At 42.7% G+C, this 26262-nt stretch overlaps 1 protein-coding gene across 1 annotated transcript; it reads right to left on the bottom strand.

Annotated features, from left to right (window-relative positions):
- Nucleotides 1-205: 205 nt before the first annotated feature.
- LOC140487260 (uncharacterized) lies at nucleotides 206-24494 on the bottom strand. The gene is made up of 3 exons (XM_072586886.1): nucleotides 23292-24494; nucleotides 2078-2698; nucleotides 206-518 (listed from the first exon to the last, which is right to left on the bottom strand). Exons 1-2 carry the CDS (start codon nucleotides 24492-24494, stop codon nucleotides 2111-2113), a joined length of 1791 nt encoding a protein of 596 aa, XP_072442987.1. The 3' UTR covers nucleotides 206-518; nucleotides 2078-2110.
- Nucleotides 24495-26262: the final 1768 nt, after the last annotated feature.

Below are 26262 nucleotides of genomic sequence, written 5' to 3' on the forward strand. Positions count from 1 at the left end.
TGTTTGTCATAATATATCAATGTTCTTTCATTTCAGAGTGGTGTTGGAGAATTGAAGGATTGAAAAACATTATGCCTTAGTTGTGAAATAATAGTGCAAAGATTAACCTCGCTGCTACAAGCCAGTCAGGTTCACTTGGGTTGAGAAACTTTTAGAAACACACAATAATTCCAAACATTACTAACACCCGCATGGACAATTGCAGTTTAATTAAGGGAATTTATTTCGGCAAAATCAATTTCATCTAATTTGCTTGAGCGCTTTGAAGAGCTAACAGAAAGTGTTGCAGTGAGTACCAATGTGGCACATACCAGCTTCCAAAAAGCATGAGACAGTGCCACACAACAGACTTGTGAACAAGGTCAGAATTCCTGAAACAAAAGAGACAGCAACAACATAAATATAGAAGTGACTGAATGACAGGAAGAAGTCAAAAATTGATGTTTTACAGGTGGAAGAATATTTGTCGTGGAGTCTTCTGGAAATCAGCATTGGTGCAGTTCCTTTCTGCATATACACTGTCAAAAATAGATCGTAAAAAAAATTAATACAGAGATACTCAGTGATTGTTGAACATTATATCATCATATATGTCTTCTATAATTATAGGACTGGACCTAATGACAACTTTTCAGAAATGTTTTTCTGAAGTTAAAGTTAGCTGGAATACCTACATCTCATGTACCTGCCAAAGGGACTGGAATGTTGAACTATTGTGTTGTAAACTGCCACAGACAGATGGTCAAGTTTTAATGGCTCCATTCCCGCTAACCACACTGACCAAAAAGCAAACTTTTTCACGACTCCAATAGTGTTGACCTCAACTCCCTTCAACAATTTTGAAATAGCTCATGGTTAAATGGACAATGAGACTTCAAACAACAACTGCAGTTGAAATCTAAATCTCTAACTCCAAGCAATGACCATGAAGCTTCTTGCCTGTAAACAGCAGCAGGAAATCTGTACAAGCAATCAACATCCTTTCATGGAAACAGTAAAATTGAATGCATATTTCTCAGATGTCATTCGAGGGAAATTTAATGGGACTCCCACAAAGGAATTCCAGACTGCTAACTCCAGTTTTGTAATTTTGAACACTACATCAAAAGCACAGACGTTTTGAAACTGATGGTCTTGCAAATTGAATAATGGTTTCATTCTTTAGATTTGTATTTATTCTGGCATATATATGAGTGTACCTTCAATTTAAACAATTCCTTCAGTATCTAAGAGTGTGTTGCATGAACCACATTTCTAGGTTAACTTTACAAGTGTCATTGCAGTCCTGACAAAGTCAGTGCCTACAAACAGAGAGAAAGGGGAATTACAAGGAATTTCATCAGCATTTTCTGACTGGAGATTTTAAACTGCTACAGATCCAGAAGATTAAACTCCAGCCTAGTGATAGGAATCATTAGCATCAGTAGAAAGTAACCCCCCCGATGGCCGGGATTCGTATTGTCATGCCTAGCATACTGAGAGAGTTCCTGGCGCTGTGAATCTGCCCGTTAATTCTGGCCATCACACTGTCCATTGTCAGTCTGGAGGCAGTAGGATCAATAGGGAAATGACTCAGGAACAATGGAGGAGGTCACCAGCTCCCAAGGAGGCCTGGGGCAGACAGCATGTCCTGCAATCCAACACCATGACCAAAAATTAAATGAAGCAATAAAACAGAAACCATGCTCCATCACTCACCCCATCATTTTGCCTGCACTTCATCCATGTCATGCAATACCTAATTGATTTTAACCCTCTCCCTACCCACATTCACCCTCACCTGCTACACTAATGTAATGCTTACATCCATTTAGCATCATTTCCCCATCACGCACCATGCCAGCTCATCTAGTATTCACAAATACCCCCATGCACACAACAGAAAACAAATTCAGTTCAATTACTCAAGGTTCAACATTGCAGATGGCACACTGTTGAAGAAAGTGCTCTCATTGATAGAAACACTTCTTGATAGGTCTTGGCATGTTTGCAGGATTTGACAGTTGTAAGTATTTTGTGCATCTTTTATATACAGTACTATCTTCTTCATGGTGAGCAATTCCATGTGGTATCTTACCCTCCTATCAACAGCAGAATCCAGTGCTGAGTGTCACTGGTGAGCTCGCTGGTGTCTCCGCAGGTGGGATGAAGTAGTGAATCCCTTCCAACACATGGAGCAGATGAATGGCCTCTCCCCAGTGTGGACTCGTTGGTGTGTCAACAGGGTACCTAACTGACTGAATCCCTTTCCACAGTCAGAGCAAGAGAATGGCCTCTCTCCAGTGTGAACTCGCTGGTGTGTAATCAGGCTGTCAGAATGCTTGAAATTCTTTCCACACTCACTGCAGATGAATGGTTTCTCATCTGTGTGAACTCGCTGGTGTGTCAGTAGATGACCTAATTGAGTGAATCCTTTCCAACAATGGGAGCATTTAAAAGGTCTCTCCCCAGTGTGAACTCGCTGATGTGTCAGTAGGTGAGGTAACTGGGTAAATCCCTTCCCACACTTGGAGCAGGTGAATGGCCTCTCCCCAGTGTGACTGCGCTGATGAATTTCCAGCTTCGACGGGGAAGTGAATCCCTTCCCACAGTCCTTACATTTCCATGGCTTCTCCATTTTAGTGCCTGAGAGGTCAGAAGATTGGCTGGAGCTTTTTCCCCATGTACAGTTTCTCTCCACTGTGAACAGTGCTCTTTCCTATCACATTCAAAACCCAATGATGATCACATCTCAATATGCTTCCTGGTTCCATCAGATACCGATGTAATGCTTGGTTTGGAGATTTGTGACTGTCAATCCTCTCATTCTAAATTCCTGTGGAATTGATACCAAACAGAAAAAATGGGAATGAGTGCGAACCTACAAAAACATGGGTGGCAGGTTGTGAAATTAAGGTAAGTGAATCTTAAAATGTGTGGGGCTGATACTTTCAAAAAGCAACCATAGAAGTGGTTTGATTATCAGAATATCCAACTGGGACACTGCTGTTTGATATAGACAGGGTCCTGCCACTGCCTCCATCTCTCTCTCCCTAATAAATGTCGAAACTGAATCAGACTGTTCATAACCATGGCAAAGTTTTTCAACAAAGTCAAGCATCCAATCACATAACTTCATCATCACCAAGACCGACTATTTTCACCTCAGTAACTTCATCTGACTCCACCTTCATCTCAGCTCACCTGCTGCTGAAACTCTCATCCATTCCTGTGTTATCTCTATACATTAATATTATAACACAGTCCTGGCTCACCTCCCCCATTTAACTGCTGTGTAATCTTGGAGTCATACAAACCTCTTCTTCCTCAGTCTTCAGTTTTATCTCTTACATTGTTTTACTGGACAGCCTCATCATTGAGGATGGGGATATTGGTGGAACCTGAACTAAGTTGTTTAAATTGTCCATCACAATTCACGACTAGATGTGACTGGTCTGAGGAGCTTAGGTCAGTTTCATTGAGTGAGGGTTTTGTCACTTCACCAGGTTGACACCTCATTTTTAGGAATGCTCAATGTTGCTCCTGGTATACCCACCTGCACTTTAAGGCAAATCTTTGATCTGATAATAATTGTCACATGTACTGAGATACAGCAAAAGGATTGTATCACATGCTAACCAAATAGTATCTTTCATCAGGGTCAGGGTAACAAAACAGAATGTATAATAGCATTACAGGTACAGAAACAATGCAAACAAATACAAACTCAAATATATGAGAGATTGGTTTGTTGAGAATCTGTTGGTACAAGTCCTCAAACTTCTGTACCTATACCTCCACATCAGCACAATTGATCCTGATGGGGGGGTGTCCTCTACTCCCTTTCCTGAATCAATGACTAGCTTCTTCATTTTGCTGACTAGAGGGAAATATAGTGGCATTGTGTAAAGACAATAAAACTGTCTATACTCTGTCATTTTTGTTTGAGATCCATCCCACTATGGTGGTGTCATCAGCAAATTTGGAAATGGAGTTAAGGCTGAATTTGGCTACACAGTCAGGAGTGTACAAGGACTATAGTCAAGGGCTTGATACACAGCCTTGCAGGATTCCAGTGTTCAGGATTAGTGTGGATGAGGTGTTGTCACCTATAGTTCAGTCAGGAAATCAAAGGATCCAGGTACAGAGGGGGAAGCAGAATTTTGGAATTTTTTCTTGTAAAGTTTTCTAATCCCTTCACGATTTTGCCTTCTCCATCTGCATGTATGAAAAAAAATCTTACACAAAGAAATGGGGAAACAAACCTGAAACTTCTACACAAAAGGTGTAGGATATTCGAAAGTGATGAATCGAGTGGTCCCCGAATGAGATGTGTTTCTGAGTTTCCTGTCTGCAAATCTTCCGCTTTTAATGTGCTGCAAACAATTTGTATTTAAAAAATCCTTTCCAGTCAATGAAGGCAAGCATGCAGGTACAGCAGGTCGTGAAGAAGGCTAATAGCATGCTGGCCTTCATAACAAGAGGAATTGAGTATAGAAGCAAAGAGGTGCTTCTGCAGCTGTACAGGGCCCTGGTGATAAGTCTCCGGGACCTGATGGCCTGCATCCCAGGGTACTGAAGGAGGTGGCTCGGGAAATCGTGGATGCGCTGGTGATTATTTTCCAGAGTTCAATAGAATCGGGGTCGGTTCCTGAGGATTGCAGGGCAGCTAATGTTGTGCCACTTTTTAAGAAGGGTGGGCGGGAGAAAGCAGGAAATTATAGACCAGTTAGTCTGACCTCAGTGGTGGGAAAGATGCTGGAGTCTATTATAAAGGATGAAATTACGACACATCTGGATAATAGTAACAGGATAGGACAGAGTCAGCATGGATTTATGAAGGGGAAATCATGCTTGACTAATCTTCTTGAATTTTTTGAGGATGTAACTCGGAAGATGGACGAAGGAGATCCAGTGGATGTAGTGTATCTGGACTTTCAGAAAGCTTTTGATAAAGTCCCACACAAGAGGTTAGTGAGTAAAATTATGGCGCACGGTATTGGGGGCAAAGTACTAGATTAGATAGAGAATTGGTTGGCTAATAGGAAACAAAGGGTAGTGATTAATGGCTCCATTTCGGAATGGCAGGCAGTGACCAGTGGGGTACCGCAGGGATCCATGCTGGGACCGCAGCTTTTTACAATATATGTAAATGATAGAGAAGATGGTATCAGCAATAACATTAGCAAATTTGCTGATGATACAAAGCTGGGTGGGAGGGTGAAATGTGATGAGGATGTTAGGAGATTACAGGGTGACCTGGACAAGTTGGGTGAGTGGGCAGATGCATGGCAGATGCAGTTTAATGTGGATAAATGTCTGGTTATCCACTTTGGTGGCAAGAACAGGAAGGCAGATTACTACCTCAATGGTATCAAATTAGGTAAAGGGGCTGTTCAGAGAGATCTGGGTGTTCTTGTCCACCAGTCAATGAAGGCAAGCATGCAGGTACAGCAGGTCGTGAAGAAGGCTAATAGCATGCTGGCCTTCATAACAAGAGGAATTGAGTATAGAAGCAAAGAGGTGCTTCTGCAGCTGTACAGGGCCCTGGTGAGACCACACCTGGAGTACTATGTACAGTTCTGGTCTCCAAATTTGAGGAAAGACATTCTGGCTATTGAGGGAGTGCAGCGTAGGTTCACGAGGTCAATTCCTGGAATGGCAGGATTGCCTTACACGGAAAGACTGAAGCGACTGGGCTTGTATACCCTTGAGTTTAGAAGACTGAGAGGGGATCTGATTGAAACTTATAGGATTATGAAAGGATTGGACACTCTGGCAGGAGGAAACATATTTCCGCTGATGGGGGAGTGCCGAACCAGAGGACACAACTTAAAAATACGGGGTAGACCATTTAGGACAGAGATGAGGAGAAACTACTTCACCCAGAGAGTGGTGGCTGTGTGGAATGCTCTGCCCCAGAGGGCAGTGGAGGCCCAGTCTCTGGATTCATTTAAGAAAGAATTGGATAGAGCTCTTAAAGATAGTGGAGTCAAGGGTTATGGAGATAAGGCTGGAACAGGATACTGATTGGGAATGATCAGCCATGATCATATTGAATGGCGGTGCAGGCTCGAAGGGCTGAATGGCCGACTCCTGCATCTATTGTCTATTGTCTAAATCCATTACTGTCAGTGCAGATTACAAAACCAAAGGGGTATGATATTCCCCTTGGTTTGAATTTGCTGTGTGCAAATGTTTTTCTGTAGCAGCATGCTTCCTGCAGAACATTGTCCCCAGGAGATGACATGGCCCGCAGCCATGTTCCCGTATGCTGTAAATGTGGGACCGCAATGTTGACATTTTGAGACAGTACCTGAGATGGGGTGTTTATAAAAACTGATCACTCAATAAAGGTTCAATTTCACCATCTCCTTCAGCTGCAACAGACTACTCTCAGATGGGGTTGTAGGGAGACGGGGGCAGGGAAAGGAAACATGACAGTCTAGATTAGAGTGGTGCTGGAAAAGCACAGCAGGTCAGGCAACATCGAAGGAGCAGGAAAATCGACGTTTCGGGCAAAAGCCCTTCATCAGGAATAGAGCAACATTTATTCAATTCAAATTCCACCATCTGTCGGAGCAGGATTTGATCCTGGGTCCCCGGAATATTGCTTGAGTGTCTTGGTTAAGAATCCAGCGATAAAAACTTTAGGCCACCACTCTACATGAACAATGTGCAAACTACACACAGTCACCCGAGGCTGGAATCCAACCCGGGTCCCTGCCACTGTGAGGCAACAGTGCTAACCACTGAGCCAGGGCTTTTGCCCAAAACGTCGATTTTCCTGCTCCTCGGATGCTGCATGAACTGCTGCGCTTTTCCAGCACCTTTTCTAGACTCTGGTTTCTAGCATCTTCAGTCCTTGTTTTTACCTAGGACACATGAAAGTTATGTCCACCCCTCTCTCACGCCCATTCGCTGTGAAGCCCGCTCCTCACTCACTCCCATTGGTTGCAGAACAGACCCACCCCCTCACCCCCATTGGATGCTGGGGAGGCCCACCCCGACATTGGTTTCTGAACAGATCCGACCCTCGTTCACTCCCATTGGTTGCAAGGCCCGTCCAAGCCCGAAATTCACTTCTATTAATTGTTGGACACACCCTCCCCTTTTTCATTCCCATTGCATGCTGAACAGACCCACCACCTTATTGATTCCCATTGGTTGTTGGACAGATCCGACCCTCATTCACTCCAAATGGCTGCTGAGCCCTCCCCGCCCCTCATATAATCCCATTGGCTACCAGTCCCACCGCGCCCCTTAGTTCGTTCCCACTGGCTGCTGGACGGAGCCGCCCCGTTCCTGGTCAGTCAGAAGAGTACGTGACCGCAGGTTCTGGTCCCAGCAGTTTATTGACAATCACCAGCTTTCCCAGCGCTCATCCTTCGTCAAACCAACCAATTTTGTCGCACAACTCTGTTCTGAACTGAACTGGTGTGCTTTCTGTAGGAAATAAACTTCCTTTTGTCAAACCAGCAGTTTAGAAATTACATTTCAGTAAAATTCCTCAGAGTAGCTCCGTTTTTAAATTTTAAAGAAATTAAACTGGCTACTGCCCTTAAGTATTTGCCTTTGTTGCAAAGTGGCAGATTTGCCACATCAACAAGCTGCACTGTAAGAAATCCAAACTCCTTTGACAGTATGTTCCAAACCGTGACCCCCACCACAAGGACAATGGCAACAAACACGTAAACTTTCCGACAAACCACACACAAGTAATTAGATCAACATTCCTTTAGTGTTACTAGGTCAAAATCCGGGCACCCCTTCCCAACAGTTTGTGGGTATTTCTACAATCTAACGACTACAACATTTCAAGAAGGTACTTCAACATCACCTCCTCCAGAACAACTGGGGACCAGCAATAAATGCTGACCCAACCAGTGACAGATAACACGAATGAATAAATCAAGAACCTCCATTCAACCCAATATCTTAAATTATATCCAAATGTTAACCCCAGAACTGGAAACAATACTGCAGCTCTGGTAGCATGTTTTACAATTTCAACTTAAGTCGAAACTTAGGCAAAAGTCCCACAGCTTCAAATGAATCCCCCCTTCTCCCCATCCCTCTCAACACACACGTGTACAAACTCAATTTAAAAAGTGAGAAATTAATGGTCACTGTTTTGAGTGTAGTGTGAGGCAAGAAATTGCAGCTTGGGAGAATAAAAGAGGAAAAAAAGATATTCCACAACACTGAGGGTCGCTTGCTCTAAATTTCTATTATTTACTTTCAGTTAAGTGTTTCAATCCCCACCCTGCTCCAGTGGTGTGTAATAATGCATGTGAACAGACTGATAATAGGTAATGAAGAGTTAAGTCTTTGCGGTTCAGTAGCAGCACTCTTAGCTCTTATCCAATGAGTGAATGGGAACTTTTTTTCTACTTTATTTCAATGTATCATAAATGTCATTCACATCAGTCAAATTTCTCCGACATTCCTTGCTGAATCCATACTGATAAATCTCTTCTGTCACTATACAAAAACTTCACATATTTCCTGATTATTTGGGGCCAGAAATTGATGCAATCAACCTTTGGCCAAACCAAAGTTTTCTAAATGTTCGCTAAGTCTTCTTGCTGTTATTCTCAAAACAACTGTTTATGAAACCCACGATCTAGATTATTTTACTCAACAACTCCCTTAATCTGTCCTATCACCCCCAAAGTTCTTTGCAAATATGATAATAAGGTGTGTCAATGGCATGTGAATATTGAGGAAGTTTTTTATAGTATTAAAGACTATTGTATACTTGTTCACTGTTGTTATTGATCCTAGCTGTGGCATGACACCTTTGCTATGCCATACTGAACTCCAATATAAAGAGAAAATGCTAGTGAAACTCCATAGGTCGGACAGAGAGTTACATCGGACTCAAAATGTTAACTTTATTTCTGTCCCCAAAGATACTTCCTGACCTGCTGAGTTTCTCCAGTATTTCGTCTCTTTAACACATTTTTCCAACATCAAGAGTATTTTATCTTCTATTAACCTGAAAGCAATGTGTGCAGTGCCATCAGGGAGACGATTTCCACCTCTGATTGTGGAAAGGCATTCTGACACATCCTATCAACTGAAGAAGTAGCACAGTGACCCCTCAGATATATGTGTGAAAGTATTACATTTTCCAGCTCCAAATACACCAACTTGGCATGTTTAAATTAGTGGAATGTATATTGCACACGTTTCCAGTGTTGATTTTTTAAAAGAGTTCTGTGTGTTTGCTGCGGTTCCTTCGTTCTTATCAAACCCTGGGACACTGATTTTATCAAAGACTCAAGATTGCAGATTCTGTTCTGTTGTAAATGCTTAATTCTACAGCAGTTCTGATTCTCCTTCTTGTAAGACGTGAATAGCCATACAAATTGGGGAATTGCAGTAAAATTGGGGATTTGCACAGTTTGTTTTTAAATTTGAGAATCTCGTCCAAACCGTCACTGAGAAGTAACAACAACCAAATGCATGGTGGTCTGCTTACCCAGCATTCACCATAGTTCGGTATGTCTCCTATCCACACAACAGGAGAGTAGTGGGCTAGCGCAGTGCCGATCACTGTAGGGAACATGCGCTGAACGGCTCATGGTGATGGACCAACCATCTTTTCTCGGATCCGCAAACGGTGAGATGATGCGGGGGCGGATGGAGTGATGGATTTGCAGGTTGGAGAAGGAGGCTTCGTGGTCACCTTGTGTAAACCATTAACCTCATAATCTACTATTTGCTCCAAACGGACAAAGTTTCTGGGCTTCTTTTTAGTGGTCGGCCCTGAGACACTTTCTCATTGGGCGCGCAGCAAGATGCATGTGTGGACTCTTACGTTGTAAAGGGAAATCATTAGGATGGCTGGAAGGAGCTTGCTTCAGAATGGAGACAACTTGTTCATTGAGCTGCACATGTTATTGATAAGGTAGAGAAGAGAAATGACTCTTCTGAGGTTTCACACTCCAACTGACAGTAATGACGTGTAAAAGAAAAGACCGATTCTGAAACAAAGGTTATAAAATGCTGCAGAAATTAAGCAGGTCTGGCCACATTCATAGAGAGAAAAAAAGTTAACGTATAAATTCCAGTGACCATTGTCAGAGTTTTTGACAACTAAGTTTCATAAACTTCTGTTCATCCAGCCACTTCTTATTTTCCTCCAAGTTTATATATTTGTTTATGTCCTGAAACAGAGTTGGTGTCACAGACTCGAATGGTGTGCACTCATCATTGTGGCTGTTAGATGTTCCACTAAATGTCCTTTTCTGCAATTCATTCAAGGTCTGTCCATCTTCTGTACCCTTGTTTATGCTGAGATGGCTTTGGAGAGGGAGCAAGTGATGTGCACCTTTACACTTAATCTCTTCCACATCAGTCAGTATTTAAGATGGCACAGTCTCATATAAACATGAAGAACAGGTTTTTTTTTGCTTTACTTGTTGATTCTCTTTTTAGTTGGAATTCACCTTGTGTTTGGGGAAACCAGCAAGATAAGAATGTTCCAGCAAAATAAAACAAATTCAGTCTGAATGTCTGTCCTGCACTTTCAATGATAATTTTCTGAACTTCATTATCCAGACAGATGGGAAATTTAAATCAGACATCAAGATCTGATAGAGACCATCAGTTCATTATGGCCTGAACATCATCAGCTTTTTACTGTTGAAGCAGAAATAATTATCTATTCTGTCTAAGGGGAAACATAATCAAACATCACCATGACTAGAAAGACATCAAGACACAGTCACATCTGGGTGAAAGTGTGACTGATTCAGAGTGTTCCAGTGAAGAGTTTTAACTAGTTATAGAGCGTGATTGAGAGTGTTGCAGTGAATTGGCTGTGGATAGAACATTAAACAATTACATGGACTGAGTGACTGTTTAAGTGAATTGTTAGTGAAATGAGGTTTAAGCACTTCCAGAGTCAGTAGAACATAAAATAGTAGTCCTATTCCAAACAGGGAAAAATAATGTACCCATTCTGTATGTTTGCTTAAGGTTTCAATTGATATTCAACCTGAAGTGACACAAGGATAGGTAAAAACAAGGACTGCAGATGCTGGAAACCAGAGTCTAGATTAGAGTGGTGCTGGAAAAGCACAGCAGGTCAGGCGGCATCTGAGGAGCAAGAAAATTGACATTTCGAGCAAAAGCCCTTCATCAGGAACAGAGGATTCCTCTATTCCTGATGAAGGGCTTTTGCCCAAAACATCGATTTTCTTGCTCCTTGCATGCTGCCTGACCTGCTGTGCTTTTCCAGCACCACACTAACCATGATACAAGGATACCCTCACTATAGAGAAACCCTGAAAATGTGGGGATTGTGGGAAGGGATTCATTTATCCATTCTTGCTAGAAATGCATCACTGGGGTAAGACCATTCACTTGCTCTGTTTGTGGGAAGGGATTCACTCAGTCACCTAATCTGCAGAAACATCAGCAAGATCACATTGCTGACAGGCTGTTTAATCGTTTGGACAATACAGACAGTCTTAAAATCTCTATAGATCTGGTCAAGCCCCAGACTGGCAGACACTTCAGTTGTTCTTACAGTGGGAAACTAAACACTCACACAGTTTTATTAAACATGAACACAAAAAGACTAGGAGAAGCCATTCACTTGCATTGTCTGTAGGGGTCTGAAGGGGTTCACACATGGCTACTCTGATAAAAGATGTTTCAAATGTTCTGGATGTCTTGGTAGTGTGGATGTGCAGAGGGATTTTGGAGTCCATTTACATAGATCCCTGGAAGTTGCCACACAAGTTGACAGTGCTGTTAAGAAGGTATACGGTGTGTTAGGTTTCACTGGTAGAGGGATTGAGTTCCGGAGCCACAATATCATGCGCAACTATACAAGACGCTAGTGCGGCCACACTTGGAATATTGTGTACAGTTCTGGTCTCCATATTTCGGCAAGGCCGTGGAAGCATTGGAAAAGGTGCAGAGGAAATTTACCAGGATGCCTGGCCTGGTGGGAAGGTCTTATGAGGAAAGGCTGAGAGACTTGGGTCTGTTCTCACTGGAAAGAAGAAGGCTAAGAGGGGATTTGACAGAGACACACAACATGATCAGAGGATTAGATAGAGTAGACAGTGAGAGTCTTTTTCCTAGAATGACGACGTCAGCTTGTACGAGGGGGCATTACTACAAACCAAGGGGTGATAGACTTAAGACAGTTGCCAGAGGCAGGTTCTTCACTCAGAGAGTGGTAAGGGCGTGGAATGCCCTACCTGCCAATGTAGTTAACTTAGCCACATTATGGAGATTTAACCAATCCTTGAATAAGCACATGGATGATGATGAGATAGTGCAGGGGGACGAGCTGAGAATAGTTCACAGGTCGGCGCAGCATTAAGGGTCGAAGGACCTGTTCTGCGCTGCAATGTTCTATGTTTTATAAAACCAGGAGTGAACTAGTAAGAGACCAGCGAGTTCACACAGGAGAGAGGCTGTTCACCTGCTCATTGTGTATAAAAATCTTAACTTGATCCTCCAACTTCTCCAAACACCAAATCATTCATTCTAATAAAAGGTTTTTCAAATGTTGTGAATGAAAGAAAAGTTATAAGACCACAAGTGACCTGCTGACATACCCGTGGGTTCACCATCAGGAGAGGCCATTCAGATGCTATGTGTGTGGAAAGGGATTCATCATGTCATCTACCCTAGTGACACCCTAGCATGTTCACAGTGGGAAAAGACCATTCACCTGCTGTCAGTGTGGGAAGGCATTCATTCACTCATCCCATCTTTTGAGACATCAGCAAGTTCACAGGTGATGACCAATATTGGATTCTGCTGCTTTTGTTGCTGTCGGTCATGTCAAGACTGAGCCATGGTTATGCCGACAAATTGAGTGTGCTCATTCTGATGTTAGTAATCCAGTAACTGAGCTCAGATTTAACATTAAGGGACCTGTCAAAGAAACGGACTTTGTTTCACCCACTCAACTGAGATCTTGACATCACCAGGGAAGGAGCAGACAAATTGCTATACCGTTAGTGACTGTTCCATTTTTGGATTTTTAATGACAAATCATAGATGATATAATTTCTCTTGGCTTTTCTCTGGATGAATGAACTATTCTTCTGTATTATTAGAGCTGAGAGGTCTGAATCATCTCTCTTCTCGTGGTAGGATGGATATCAAACAACGATGAGTCACAATACAGAAGGAAATAGAGTGCTTGTTTATGTGGTGCAATGATAACAGACTCTCAATGTTGGAAAAACTAAAGAACTTATCACTGACTTCAGAAAGAAAGGAGGAGAACATGCCCTCATCTACATCAATGGAGCAGAGGTTGAGAGGGGACATCGCATCAAGTTCCTCAGTGACAATAACCAACAATCTGTCATGGACTGCCCATGTAGATATGACAGTTAAGAAGGTATAATAGTGCCATTTCTTCCTCAGATGGCTCAGGAAATTTGACATATTCATAAAGACCCTCACCAACTTCTACAGATGCCCCAATGAAAGCATACTGTCTGGGTGCACAACAGCCTGGTATGGCAACTGCTCTGCTCAAGACTTAAGAAACTACAGAAGGTGGTTGTACACAGCCCAGACTATCACAGAAACCAACTTTCCATCCATGGAGTCCACTGCCACGTATTACCGCAAAAAGGCTGCCAACATCTTCAAAGACCTGTCCCACCCCAGTAATGATCGCCTAAAATCTCTTCTGTCAGGCAGAAGATACAGAAGCTTGAACACATTCAATAGGCAGGTTCAAGAACAGCTTCTCTGCTGTTATTAGACTGATAAATGCATTCTCTAACTTCAAATAATTTTGATGTTGCTAATAATGATCTTGCTTACTGCCATTACTGTATAACGTAAACAGTTTTGTATGTCTCAGTATTATTTTCCACCCTATGATCTGTATGTCCTTGCTTACTACGATCTGCCTGTACTGCACTTAAAAAAAAGCTTTTCATTCTATTTAGGTACACATGACAATAAATCAAATCTAATCAAATTTAATCTGATTGGTATCCATGCTTTGTTCATGAAGTCAGCAAACAGCAATGTGTTATTGTGAGTTTCGTTATCTAGTGTTAAAACCACAAGATGCAATATTTAAAGCCAAGATGGAAACACGTCAAGGCTGAAAGCCCCGACTTAATATTCATCAAAAGCTTTTCTCCATCACCTCAGGTGGACTATGTAAAAGAGGATCACATCAAAAACTAAGTAAAACTTGTCACATCATTTGTAAGTATTTTTCAAATACTGACAGGTTAGAACTGTCAGTCTTCATAACATTGAAGCCAATGGGAGGTTAGAGAGCAGTTATTCTTGATCTGTAACAAAAACGCTGGCAGGAAGGATGTGACTGTATGAGAGTGCACAGTGGAGATTTATCAGGATGAAGTTCACAGTGAAGAGTTTTAACAATCTGGAAAATTTGGATAGGCTTGAGCTGATTTCACTGGAACAGAGGCGGTCATAAAGTTATGATGGCCCTAGACCAACAGGAGAGCAATAACCTAATTCATTGACAGAGAGGTCAGTCACCAGGACGTAGAGATCCAAAGTAATGGGAAGGCTTAGCGTAAAAATTGAGTAATGACTTCACTCAGAGAGTGTTTGGTTCTGGAACTCACTGTCTGAAAGGGAAGCAATAGCAGAAATGTATGTCACATTTCAAAATTACTCCATTATACAGTGGAGCTATTGTAATTCCCAGCATAACAGGACAAGTGGCTGGAACTTGGGATTAGACTGGAGAGCTTTCTTTCAGCACTGCAGAACTACCTACTCTGTTCTGCAATTTTTCATGATTCAGTGACAATATGTGGTCCTCATCCTTTCAATCAAGACAGGATTCAGGCCAGTCATCAACTGATGATGTGCTCGTTCAGTGAGTGATGCTGGATATAATTTTCAGTTGCCACAGGAGAGGTGCCAGAGGACTGGAGGACACCCAATGTGACACGGTAATTTAATAAGGGAGCAAGGGATAAACCAGGGAACTGCAGGCCTGTCATATTAATATCAATGGTGGGGAAGCTATTGGAAGCATTCCCAAGGTACAGAATGTATCTGGATTTGGAAAGGCAGGGATTATTCAAAAACATTCAGCGGAGTTTAGTTTAAGGAAAGTCACGTATGACCACTTGATTAAATTTTTTGAAGAGGTAAGTAGGTGCGTAGATGACATCAATGTATTTCATATAATCTACGTGAACTTCAGCAAAGCTCTTGAAAGGGTCCCATGAACTAAAGGGAAGAACACTTGAGATCCAAGGAAATATGGCAAATATGATCCAGAACTAACTGAATGGCAGAAAACAAAGGATGATGGTTGAGAACTGTTTTTGTGATGATACATCTGGTTCCACAGGGGTTAGTATTGGTTGGTCAGATAGGGTGATCGGAGCAAACAAAATTCAATCAACGTAAATGTGAGGTGATGCATTTGGGAAGGTCAAACAAGGCAAGGAGGTACATAACTAACAGTAGAACCATAGAAAGCACTGAGGATTACAGAGACCTTCGTGTGCGTTTCCACTGGTCCCTGAGGTATCAAGGAGATAAACTGGTTAAAAAGGCATGTGGGGTACATGCCTTTATTAGCTGAGGCATAGATTCTAAAAGTGGGAGTTTAGGCTGGAAGTGTATGAAAATTTCATGAGGCCACAATGAAGATATTGTTCTGGAAGGAGGAACATTATGATTGCACTGGAGATGATGCAGAGATTTACCAGGATGTTACCTGCCTGGGGAGACTGAAAAGAGAGGTTGGAAAGACTGTGGTTGTCTTCCTTGGAACATCATGTACACTGAAGGTGTACATGATTGCAACGAATGAAAGTGTGAGGGGCACAGAGAGAGTATAGAGTAAAAAAACTTTTCCTGTTTTCACCACAAGAATGACAAGGACAGATGAAACACCAGACTGGAAGGGTATTGAACGCAGCTTCTTCAGGGTCCACTTCCTGAGCCCACAAACTTCAGTGAGGTCAGTAAAAGAGTTCACAGCAGGTTTGATCCCAGATTGACTGTCAGAATCACATTCCTCCTGGATATTCCAGGATGTGAATCTTCATGTGTGAGGAAACCAGAGCACCTGGAGGAAGCCCATATAACCTATGGGGATAATGCACAAACTCCATGCAAAGTTGGAATCAAAACCAGGTCGCTGGCATCATGAGGCAGCAACGCTAAGCACTGTGCCACTGTCTGGAGAGCACATATCTGTTGTATAAGCCTACCAGCAGTTACTAAGCTCCTGTATAATCCTCCATCTGCAATTACAAGGCAGAGTTTAAACAATTTATTTAAATTTGAGAGAAGTAACATCTATTTTAAAATATGGCATGGCTCAGGACTACCAAACAGGTATATTACAGCTACACACATTATGTACTTCCTTACATCTTACATCAGACTGGAAACCTAAACCTCCCGTTTCACATTCAGTTAGACCCCAATCTCTGATTTGCCAGCCCCCGCATCATTCTCCATTGTACTTTCTGAATCTGAACCCAGTTGTAACGGAGCTTGTGTCCAGGGTCTAGGAGCTGTGAACCATGGAGGAGAGCGACTCAGACACTTTGTTCCCCATTTCAAGGTGAACTCTCAGAAGAACTTTCCTGTTAGTGAACAGAGAGGAGAAAGACCCAAGTCCTGTTTGTCATTCTTAGTGTCATCCTTGTGTTCAGGCTGACGTTCTATTTTTGTTGTACTGCCCCAGATTGGTCTGAGCTGCAATCAGGTGATGAACAATATTCAGGTGGAAAAAAAAACAGAAGCCAACAGTGGTGTCATTCATCCAAGGCTGATTTATTTGATACCTGTCTAACTTATTACACACCAGCCCAGTTACTGGGATTATTAATACAAGCAGATAGAAACACCAACCATCAGAATGAATATGATTCACACCTAGATGTGACAACAGTAGCAGTTACAACAGACTAGAGTCACTTGTGAACTCACTCAGTGTTATAGGTGAGATGACCAAGGCGAATCCTTTCCCCCTACAGAGAGTAATGAACGATCTCTCCATCGAGGTGAATCAGTTCATGCTGCAGATCTAGATTAGAACATAGAACATAGAACATAGAACATAGAAGAATACAGCGCAGTACAGGCCCTTCAGCCCTCGATGTTGCGCCGATCAAAGCCCACCTAACCTACACTAACCCACTATCCTCCATATACCTATCCAATGCCCGCTTAAATACCCATAAAGAGGGAGAGTCCACTACTGCTACTGACAGGGCATTCCATGAACTTACGACTCACTGAGTGAAGAACCTACCCCTAACATCAGTCCTATATCTACCCCCCCTTAATTTAAAGCTATGCCCCCTTGTAATAGCTGACTCCATACGTGGAAAAAGGTTCTCACTGTCAACCCTATCTAACCCCCTAATCATCTTGTACACCTCTATCAAATTACCCCTAAACCTTCTTTTCTCCAATGAAAACAACCCCAAGTGCCTCAGCCTTTCCTCATAGGATTTTCCTACCATACCAGGCAACATCCTGGTAAACTTCCTCTGCACCCGTTCCAGTGCCTCCACATCCTTCCTATAGTATGGCGACCAAAACTGCACACAATATTCCAGATGCGGCCGCACCAGAGTCTTATACAACTGCAGCATGACCTCAGGACTCCGGAACTCAATTCCTCTACCAATAAAAGCCAGTACGCCATATGCCTTCTTCACTGCACTATTTACCTGGGTGGCAACTTTCAGAGATCTGTGTACATGGACACCAAGATCCCTCTGCTCATCCACACTACCAAGTATCCGACCATTAGCCCAGTACCCCATCTTTTTATTACTCTTACCAAAGTGAATCACTTCACACTTAGCTACATTGAACTCCATTTGCCACCTTTCTGCCCAGCTCTGCAGCTTCTCTATATCCCGCTGTAACCTGCCATATCCTTCCTCACTGTCTACAACTCCTCCGACTTTCGTATCATCCGCAAACTTGCTCACCCAACCTTCTAACCCTTCCTCCAGGTCATTTATAAAAATGACAAACAGCAATGGTCCCAAAACAGATCCTTGCGGAACACCGCTAGTGACGGCACTCCAAGATGAACCTTTGCCATCAACTACTACCCTCTGTCTTCTTCCAGAGAGCCAATTCCTAATCCAAACCTCCAACTCACCCTCAATGCCATATCTCTGTATTTTCTGCAGTAGCCTACCATGGGGGACCTTATCAAACGCCTTACTAAAATCCATATATACCACATCTACCGCTTTCCCCTCATCTACCTCCTTAGTCACCTTCTCAAAGAATTCAATAAGGTTTGTGAGGCACGACCTGCCCTTCACAAAACCATGCTGACTATCCTTGATCACATCATTCTTATCCAGATGTGCATAAATCCTATCCCTTACAATTCTCTCTAAGACTTTGCCCACAACAGAAGTGAGACTCACTGGCCTATAGTTACTAGGATTATCCCTACTCCCCTTCTTGAACAAGGGAACCACGTTTGCTAGCCTCCAGTCCTCTGGCACTACTCCTGTAGACAAAGAGGACACAAAAATCAAGGCCAATGGCTCTGCAATCTCCTCCCTTGCTTCCCAGAGAATCCTAGGATAAATGCCATCAGGCCCAGGGGACTTATCTATTTTCACCCTTGCCAGAATTTCCAACACCTCTTCTCTACATATCTCAAAGCCATCCATTACATGACATTACAGTGTGGAAACAGGCCCTTCAGCCCAACAAGTCCACGCCGACCCACCGATACCCCTACATTTACCCCTTACCTAACACTACAGGCAATTTAGCATGGCCAATTCACCTGACCTGCACATCTTTGGACTGTGGGAGGAAACCGGAGCACCTGGAGGAAACCCACGCAGACACGGGGAGAACGTGCAAACTCCACACAGTCAGTCGTCTGAGGCAGGAATTGAACCCGGGTCTCCGGCGCTGTGAGGCAGCAGTACTAACCACTGTGCCACCATGCCGCCCATCTATTTTGCTTTAAAACCATGAAGAGCTTTGAAGCAGGTTTTTATCACTGTGAATATGTTGCTGTGTGCTGAAATGGGAAGGAGTGACTGAATTTCATCCCACATTGGGAGCTGCTGAATGGCCTCTCCTCAGTGTGAGTGCTCTGGTGGACACTGTGTGTGAATTCAGGAATGTGCAAGTACATCTGATGAATTAGTGAATCCGGGCGAGTGACCTCTCCCCAGAGTGAACTCACTAGTGTTGCTTCAGCTCAATGGAATGGAACCACAGTGACTGTGAATTTAATAATTGCCATAGGCAAAGTATTGCCACGACCTCTCTTCAGTATCAACTTGCTGGTCTACAGAGTCTGGACGGTAAAAGGTGAAAATTCATACCGCCAGCATGGGGGACAATGAGAGACAGTTTCACTTGGTAGACAGGAAAAGGGTAACAGCCAATCTTGTCAATCTCAGTGAGAAAGACACTCCAGGAGCTCTTCACACGGATCGTTGGAGGGGAGGATGAAGAATACATGGGAAAGGGAGAGCATTTCAGAAGGACTAAACTGGTTAGAATTTGAAAAACATTCAGTGCGCTGGTTTATAGAAAGCTGATTGATTGGAATTTTATATGGAAGATTAACATCTAAAACTGAGTTCGAGTTAAGGATTGTGATGAGAATATCACTGGACAACTGATCATCCAAATGTTAATGCTCAAGGGACACAGGATCAAAACAACACAGTGGCTTGTGGAATTTAGATACCATTCATAAGACGGGATTTGAAAGCTAGACTCTCTGGTCAAGCCATAAAACTACCAATGACAACAGGAACAACTGATCTGGTTCAGCGAGTCCTTGACATAAAGAAATTGTCATTCATACCTTGTTTGGCCTACATATGATTCCAAACCTACAGTAATGCGTGTGACTCCTAACTGCCCTCTAAAATGGCTCAGTGAGCCCCTTTTTTGGACAACAAGTAACATAGAACAACACAGCGCAGTACAGGCCCTTCGGACCTCGATGTTGCGCTGCCCTGTCATACTAATCTGAGGCCTATCTAACCTACACTATTCCATGTACGTCCATATGCCTGTCCAATGACGACTTAAATGCACTTAAACTTGGTGAATCTACTACTGTTGCAGGCAAAGCATTCCATACCCTTACTACTCAGATTAAAGAAACTACCTCTGACATCTGTCTTATCTCCCCTCACTTTAAAGTTGTGTCTCCTTGTGTTTGCCGTTCTCTGGCATCACGTTCCACACAATCACCACATTCTGAGTGAAAAACTTGTCTTGCAGATCTCTTTTAAACCCCCCCCCCAGCTTGCACCCTGAACCAGTGTCCTCTAGCAACTGACTCCTCCACCCTGGGAAAAAGCCTCTATTTTCCACTCTATTCATGCCATTCACAATCTTATAAATTTCTCTCAGGTCACCCCTCAAACTACTGCGTTCCAGTGAAAACAAATCCAGTCAATCCAACCTTCCTTCATAGCTAAAAACCCCCAGACCAAACAACATCCCGGTAAACCTTTCTGTAGCCTCTCCGAAGCATCCACATCCTTCTGGCAGTGTGGTGATCAGAACTGTACACAATACTCCATATATGTCCACTTTAAATAAAGTTCTATAAAGCTGCAATATAACTTATCTATCCTTATACTCTATACCCCTTCCAATGAAGGCAAGTATGCAGTGAGCCTTTTTTACTACCTTGTCTAGTCATGCAGCCACCTTCGGTGTCTGTGGACCTGCACATCCAGATCACTCTGCATATTATTACTCGTAAAGGTTTTTTGTATATACTGTATATAATTTCCACTTGCATTTGACCTTCCAAAATGCATCACCTCATATTTGCCTGGAATTAGGTTCCTTTTGCCATGTTTCTGCCCATGCCTCCAACTGATACATATCCCAGTGCATCCTCTGACAATCCTCCTCACTATCTGCAACTCCACCAATCTTTATATTGTCTGAAAATTTAATAATTAAATCACCGACATTTTCCCCCAAATCATTTATGTAGATCACTATTACAGATTGAACCAGACCCCTCAAAACATTTTTAAGCAGGTAGCCCAGACCATAACTTTATTATTTGTTTAGCTGGGAGCACAGTGGATATTCCCAGAGTAAATTAGCTGGGTCGACTGCCTAGTTTTAAATAAACAAAATTTATTTCCAAATTACGGACTGAAACACAAATAAATGAAAACAGAATATCGGATAACTTATTCTATCCAAACCCACGTGAATGATGCTGTTCCGGAAAAACCTTGCAACAGTCCCAATGCACACATCCCTTAGCACAAACAGTAAACAATGGCACAGGCAACTTACACTTCAAAATCATAATGGCAGAAGGACAGAGAGAAAGCTTCCAGTTTCCCCTGTGACTCTTACTCAACTCACTCCTGAACTGAATTGAACTGCACAGCTGGGGAGCTGGCCATGCCCGTTTGACTATACTCGTCTTTCAAAAGACCTTTTAAGCTTTTAGCTTGTTAGGATAAACAATAAGGTCCCAATGAACCATTCAAACTTCTGACACAATGGAGCCTGGCCAATTACCCCCTCTCTGAAAAAATACTCAAAGGCAAAGTAACTTTGTACCAGACCAGCAATGTGATGATCATAAACAGCAGCGGTTCCAGCACTAAACCCGGTGAGACACCACGAGTCACAGCCCTCCATTCTGAAAGACATCCTTCCACTGCTATTCTCTGCCTCCTATGACTAAGCCAGCTCTCTATCCATTTTGTCAACTCACCCCTGACACCATGTGAATTCACCTTTTGTACCAGTCTGCCATGAGGGACGTTGCCAAAGGCTTTACTCAAGTCCACATAGACAACATCAATCACTTTTCCCTCATCTATCCTCTTCGTCACATCCTCAAAAAACCCAATCAAGTTAGTGAGGCACAACTTCCCTGCACAAAACCATGCTGTCTATCACTAATAAGTCCATTTGCTTCAAAATGCAGATAGATGTTGTTCCTAGTTCATAAAATAGAAAAGTACAGCACAGAACAGGCTGTTTGGCCCACAAGGTTGTGCCAAGGATTAATCCTAATCTAAAATCAAATAACTTAACCTACGCCCCCTCAATTCACTGTTGTCCATGTGCATGCCCAGCAGTCGCTTCAATGCCCCTAATGACTCTGCTTCTACCACCACCACTGGCAACATATTCCATGCGTTCACAACTTTCTGTGTAAAGAACCTACCTCCAACGTCTCCTCTGTCTTCCTCCTAACACCTTAAAATTATGAACCCCTCATGGCAGTCAATCCTGCCCTGGGGAAAAGTCTCTGGTTTTTGACTCCATCTATGCCTCTCATTACCTTGTACACCTCGATCAGGTCACCTCTCCATCATCTCTCCACAGAGAAAAGTCCAAGCTTAGTCAATCTCTCTTCATAAGACAAGCTCTCCAGTCCAGGCAGCATCCTGGTAAACATTCCTTGCACCCTTTCCAAAGCCTCCACATTTTCCCTTCAATAGGGCAACCAGAACTGGACACAATATTACAAGCGTGGCCTCACTGGGGTTTTGTAGAGCTGCAGCAAAACCTCGCAGCTCTTAAACTCGATTCTGCCGTTAATGAAAGCCAAAACAACCCTATCCACTTGGGTGGCAACTTTGAGGGATCAATGCACTTGAACACCAAGATCCCTCTGTTCCTCCACATTACCAAGAATCCTGTCTTTAATCCTATATTCAGCTTTCAAGTTCGACCTCCCAAAATGCATCATTTCTCATTTATCCAGGTTGAACTCCATCTGCCATTTCTCAGCCCAGCTCTGCATCCTATCAATGGCACGCTGCAGTCTACAACAGCCCTCAATACAACCTTTGTGTCAGCCAAAAATTTACTAACCCACCCCTCGACCTCCTCATTCAAATCATTTATAAAAACTACAAAGAGCAGAGGCCAGAGAACAAAGAAACTTGATCCTGAGAATCTTTTCCAATAATTTCTCTACCACTGATGTGAAATTCACAAGCCTGCAATTTCCAGGATTATCTCTGTTACCCTTCTTAAACAATGGAACAAAATTGGCTTTTTCTCCAGTCCTCTGAAACCTCATCTGTGGCCAAACAGGATACAAAGATGTCTGTCAACGCTCCAGCAATTTGTTCTCTTGCCCCTCTCAAATTCTAGGATAGATTCCAACAGGATCTGGGGACATATCTATGTAATACTGTTTAAGATGCACAATACCTCTTCCTCTTTAATAGCATCATACAAGCAGCCACACCGAGCCATACTCAAAAGATCCTAGTTTCCTAAAATCTGCAGAAACAGACCAATAAACATGATCCACTTCTGGAGGACATTAACAGCATTTACTTGTGAACTCGTTGGTGTCTCATCAGATTGGATGAGTGAGCAAATCCTTTCCCACACTCAGAACAGGTGAATGGCTTCTCCCCAGTATGAACTCGCTGGTGGACAGTGAGTTGAGATGATCGCTTGAACCCAGTGCCACAGTGAGAGCACCTGAATGGTCTCTCACCAGTGTGAATTCGTTGATGGGTCATCAATTCCCAGGAAGTTTTATAGCACTTCCCACAGTCTGGGCATTTGAAAGGTCTCTCTCCAGTGTGAACTCGCTGGTGTATTAACAGGTGGGATGACAAAATGAATCCTTTCCCACACTCAGAGCAGGTGAATGGTCTTTCCCCAGTGTGAACTTGCTGGTGTCTCAGTAGAGCAGATGAATCAGTGAATCTCATTTCACACTCAGAGCAGGAGAATGGTCTCTCCTCAGTGTGAATTCGCTGGTGTCTCAACAGATAACGTGACTGACTGAATCCCTTCCCACACTCAGAGCAGGTGAACGGTCTCTCGCCAGTGTGAATTTGCTGGTGTACAATGAGTCGAGATGAGTGCCTGAAACCGCTCCCACACTGAGAGCATCTGAATAGTCTCTCCTCAGTGTGAACACATTGATGGGACATCAGCTCTCTGGAACTTTCAAAGCAATTCTGACAGTCTGGGCATTTAAAACGTACATCCACAGTGTGAACTCGCTTGTGTGTAAGTAAGCTGGATGATCGAGTGAACCCCTTCCCACACTCGGAACAGACGTATGGTCTTTCTCCAGTATGCACTCTCTGGTGTACAATGAGTCGAGAGGAGTATCTGAACGCAGTCCCACAGTGAGAGCACTTGAATGGTCTCTGGTCAGTGTGAACACGTTGATGAGACATTAGTTCCTTGGAACGTGTAAAGCATTTCCCACAGTTTGGACATTCAAGTGCAATCTCCCCAATATGAATTTGCTGGTGTTTCAGAAGGTGGGATAACTGAATGAATCCCTTTCCACATTTGGAACAGGGGAATGGTCTCTCCCCGGTGTGACTTCGCCGATGTCTTTCCAGATCAGAGGGGGATTTGAAATTTTTCTCACAGTCTCCACATTTCCATGGTTTCTCTCCAATGTGACTGCATTTATGTTCTGCGAGTCCAGATGATTGTCTGAATCCTGCTCCAAACGCAGAACATGTGCATGTTTTCTCCCCACAGTAATTGGTGCTTTTACCTTCCATGATGATAGTCAAGTTAGAATAAATTGTGTGACACCATCAGATCCTGATGAGGTGTTTGATGTAATTTCCCAACTGCAAAGCTTCCCCCTCCAATACCCTGTGAAACTGATTTAAAACAGAATAAAGATAATGAAAAAGTTGCAAACACAAAATTTGGGAATTGACTTGGTGAGATTCTACTAAAGCTTTGTATGAATGCATGGGGTGCCTATAAAAGTGACCATGAAGGCTGCAGGTTTGTCATCAAATCAGTGAAGGGCAAGGGCAGTAAGCACAGGGAACCCCGGATGTCAAGGGATATCGAGAATTTGAAAAACAAAAGTGCATATGTTTGATACAGCGCAATAAAAACAGGGTAGGTCTTTCAGAAGCACAGTTTGTGTGAGGGGCACAATGCTTAAAAAATAAATTAGATGGATAAAGAGTGGCCACGAAATATCTTTGGCAGATACAATCATAGCATTTTACGGGTATATTTAGAATAAGGGTATTGTAAACAAAGGAGTGGGACCTATTAGAAACCAGAGGGACAACCTGTGTGTTGAGTCAGAGCTTGTGGGTAAGATGTGAAATCTCTGTCTATGTCTATTGTCTATGTTGAGAAAGTCTATAGCCTTAGAACTTGTCTTTAAACATTTAGACTAAAATGTAATGCTGAATTATAGAACACTAGAAAATAGACAGGCAAGAAGGCTCAGAAAAAGGGGAGAACTCGAAGAATTCAGAAGATAGGGTCGTCTGGGCTCACCAAGTGATAACAGGATGCTGATAGGCAATTAAGAACATTTGCCTTAGCATCGACATTCACAGCATTTCCCTTGTGAAATTGATTCTGTAAATGAAATTTGGTACTATCAAAAACTTTGTAATTAACGATCAGATGCTGCCAATTATAATGGGTCCTTATTACCCCTTGCAAGCAGGGCAGACACAGAGAGAAAAAAAACCTTTGCTGACTTGAAAGTTCAAAAGGACACTAGAGAGAGAGAGACCAGTTTAGTGTTGGAGCCAGTAGAAAATTAACTCTTAGTAGTGGTTATCTGCTATGGATTGAATTTAATTGCATTTTGGGATTTTATGATGATATTGAGTAGCCATTACCAGTTATTAAATACAAACTCTGTAAAAAGTAATATTAATGAAGCTTTAACTTACTGGTTGTTCTTGCAGACCATTCTACAGACCTTACAGACTGCACACTGTCAATTCTAACTAATCAGATCTTATGTCTTATTTGAATTTGAATCAATCCCTGAAAAGAAAGCATGTTAATTCAAAGACCAATGAGTCAGTTTAAATGCAACATCTCAGCCTCAGGTACAGAATGATGCAGTGCTTAAAAAGCAGGAGTCTGCTCCGAGCTTAGAAACTATTCTAAGCCTAACATTGAAGAGATTCTGGCACTAATGTGTCAGGAAGCCATTTTATGGTCAAAAGTTTGCCCTCCTTGCTAAGAAGCTATTTTGTGAAACAATTGTATCTGCCATGTGAGCTGTGCGAGGTTACCTTATGAACTCTCCAATGAGCTCAGAATGGTACCTTTTTATCTTAGGAATTTATCTCGCCAACAGGGGCCTAACTTGGCTGGGTATGTTTTTCCCACCTGGCTTAGGGACTGTAGGAATGATTAGTCAAGCGTACACAAACCTAAAATTAACTTTTCTTCCTTTCAATAGAAGGGTGCTGGAAAAGCACAGCAGTTCAGGCAGCATCCAAGGAGCAGTAAAATTGACGCTTCGGGCAAAAGCCCTTCATCAGGAATTCCTTT

This window comes from Chiloscyllium punctatum, chromosome 16 (genome assembly GCF_047496795.1).
Source record: "Chiloscyllium punctatum isolate Juve2018m chromosome 16, sChiPun1.3, whole genome shotgun sequence".
NCBI lineage: Eukaryota > Metazoa > Chordata > Chondrichthyes > Orectolobiformes > Hemiscylliidae > Chiloscyllium > Chiloscyllium punctatum.

What these genes read in the sequence shown, in the direction of transcription:
- LOC140487260 (XM_072586886.1), bottom strand. Translation starts at nt 24,494, where the DNA reads ATGGAAGGTAAAAGCACCAATTACTGTGGGGAGAAAACATGCACATGT. An exon ending in GACACCAACGAGTTCACAAG is followed by an intron (nt 2,699 to 23,291) that starts TAAATGCTGTTA and finishes TGAATGTGATAG; the next exon opens with GAAAGAGCACTGTTCACAGT.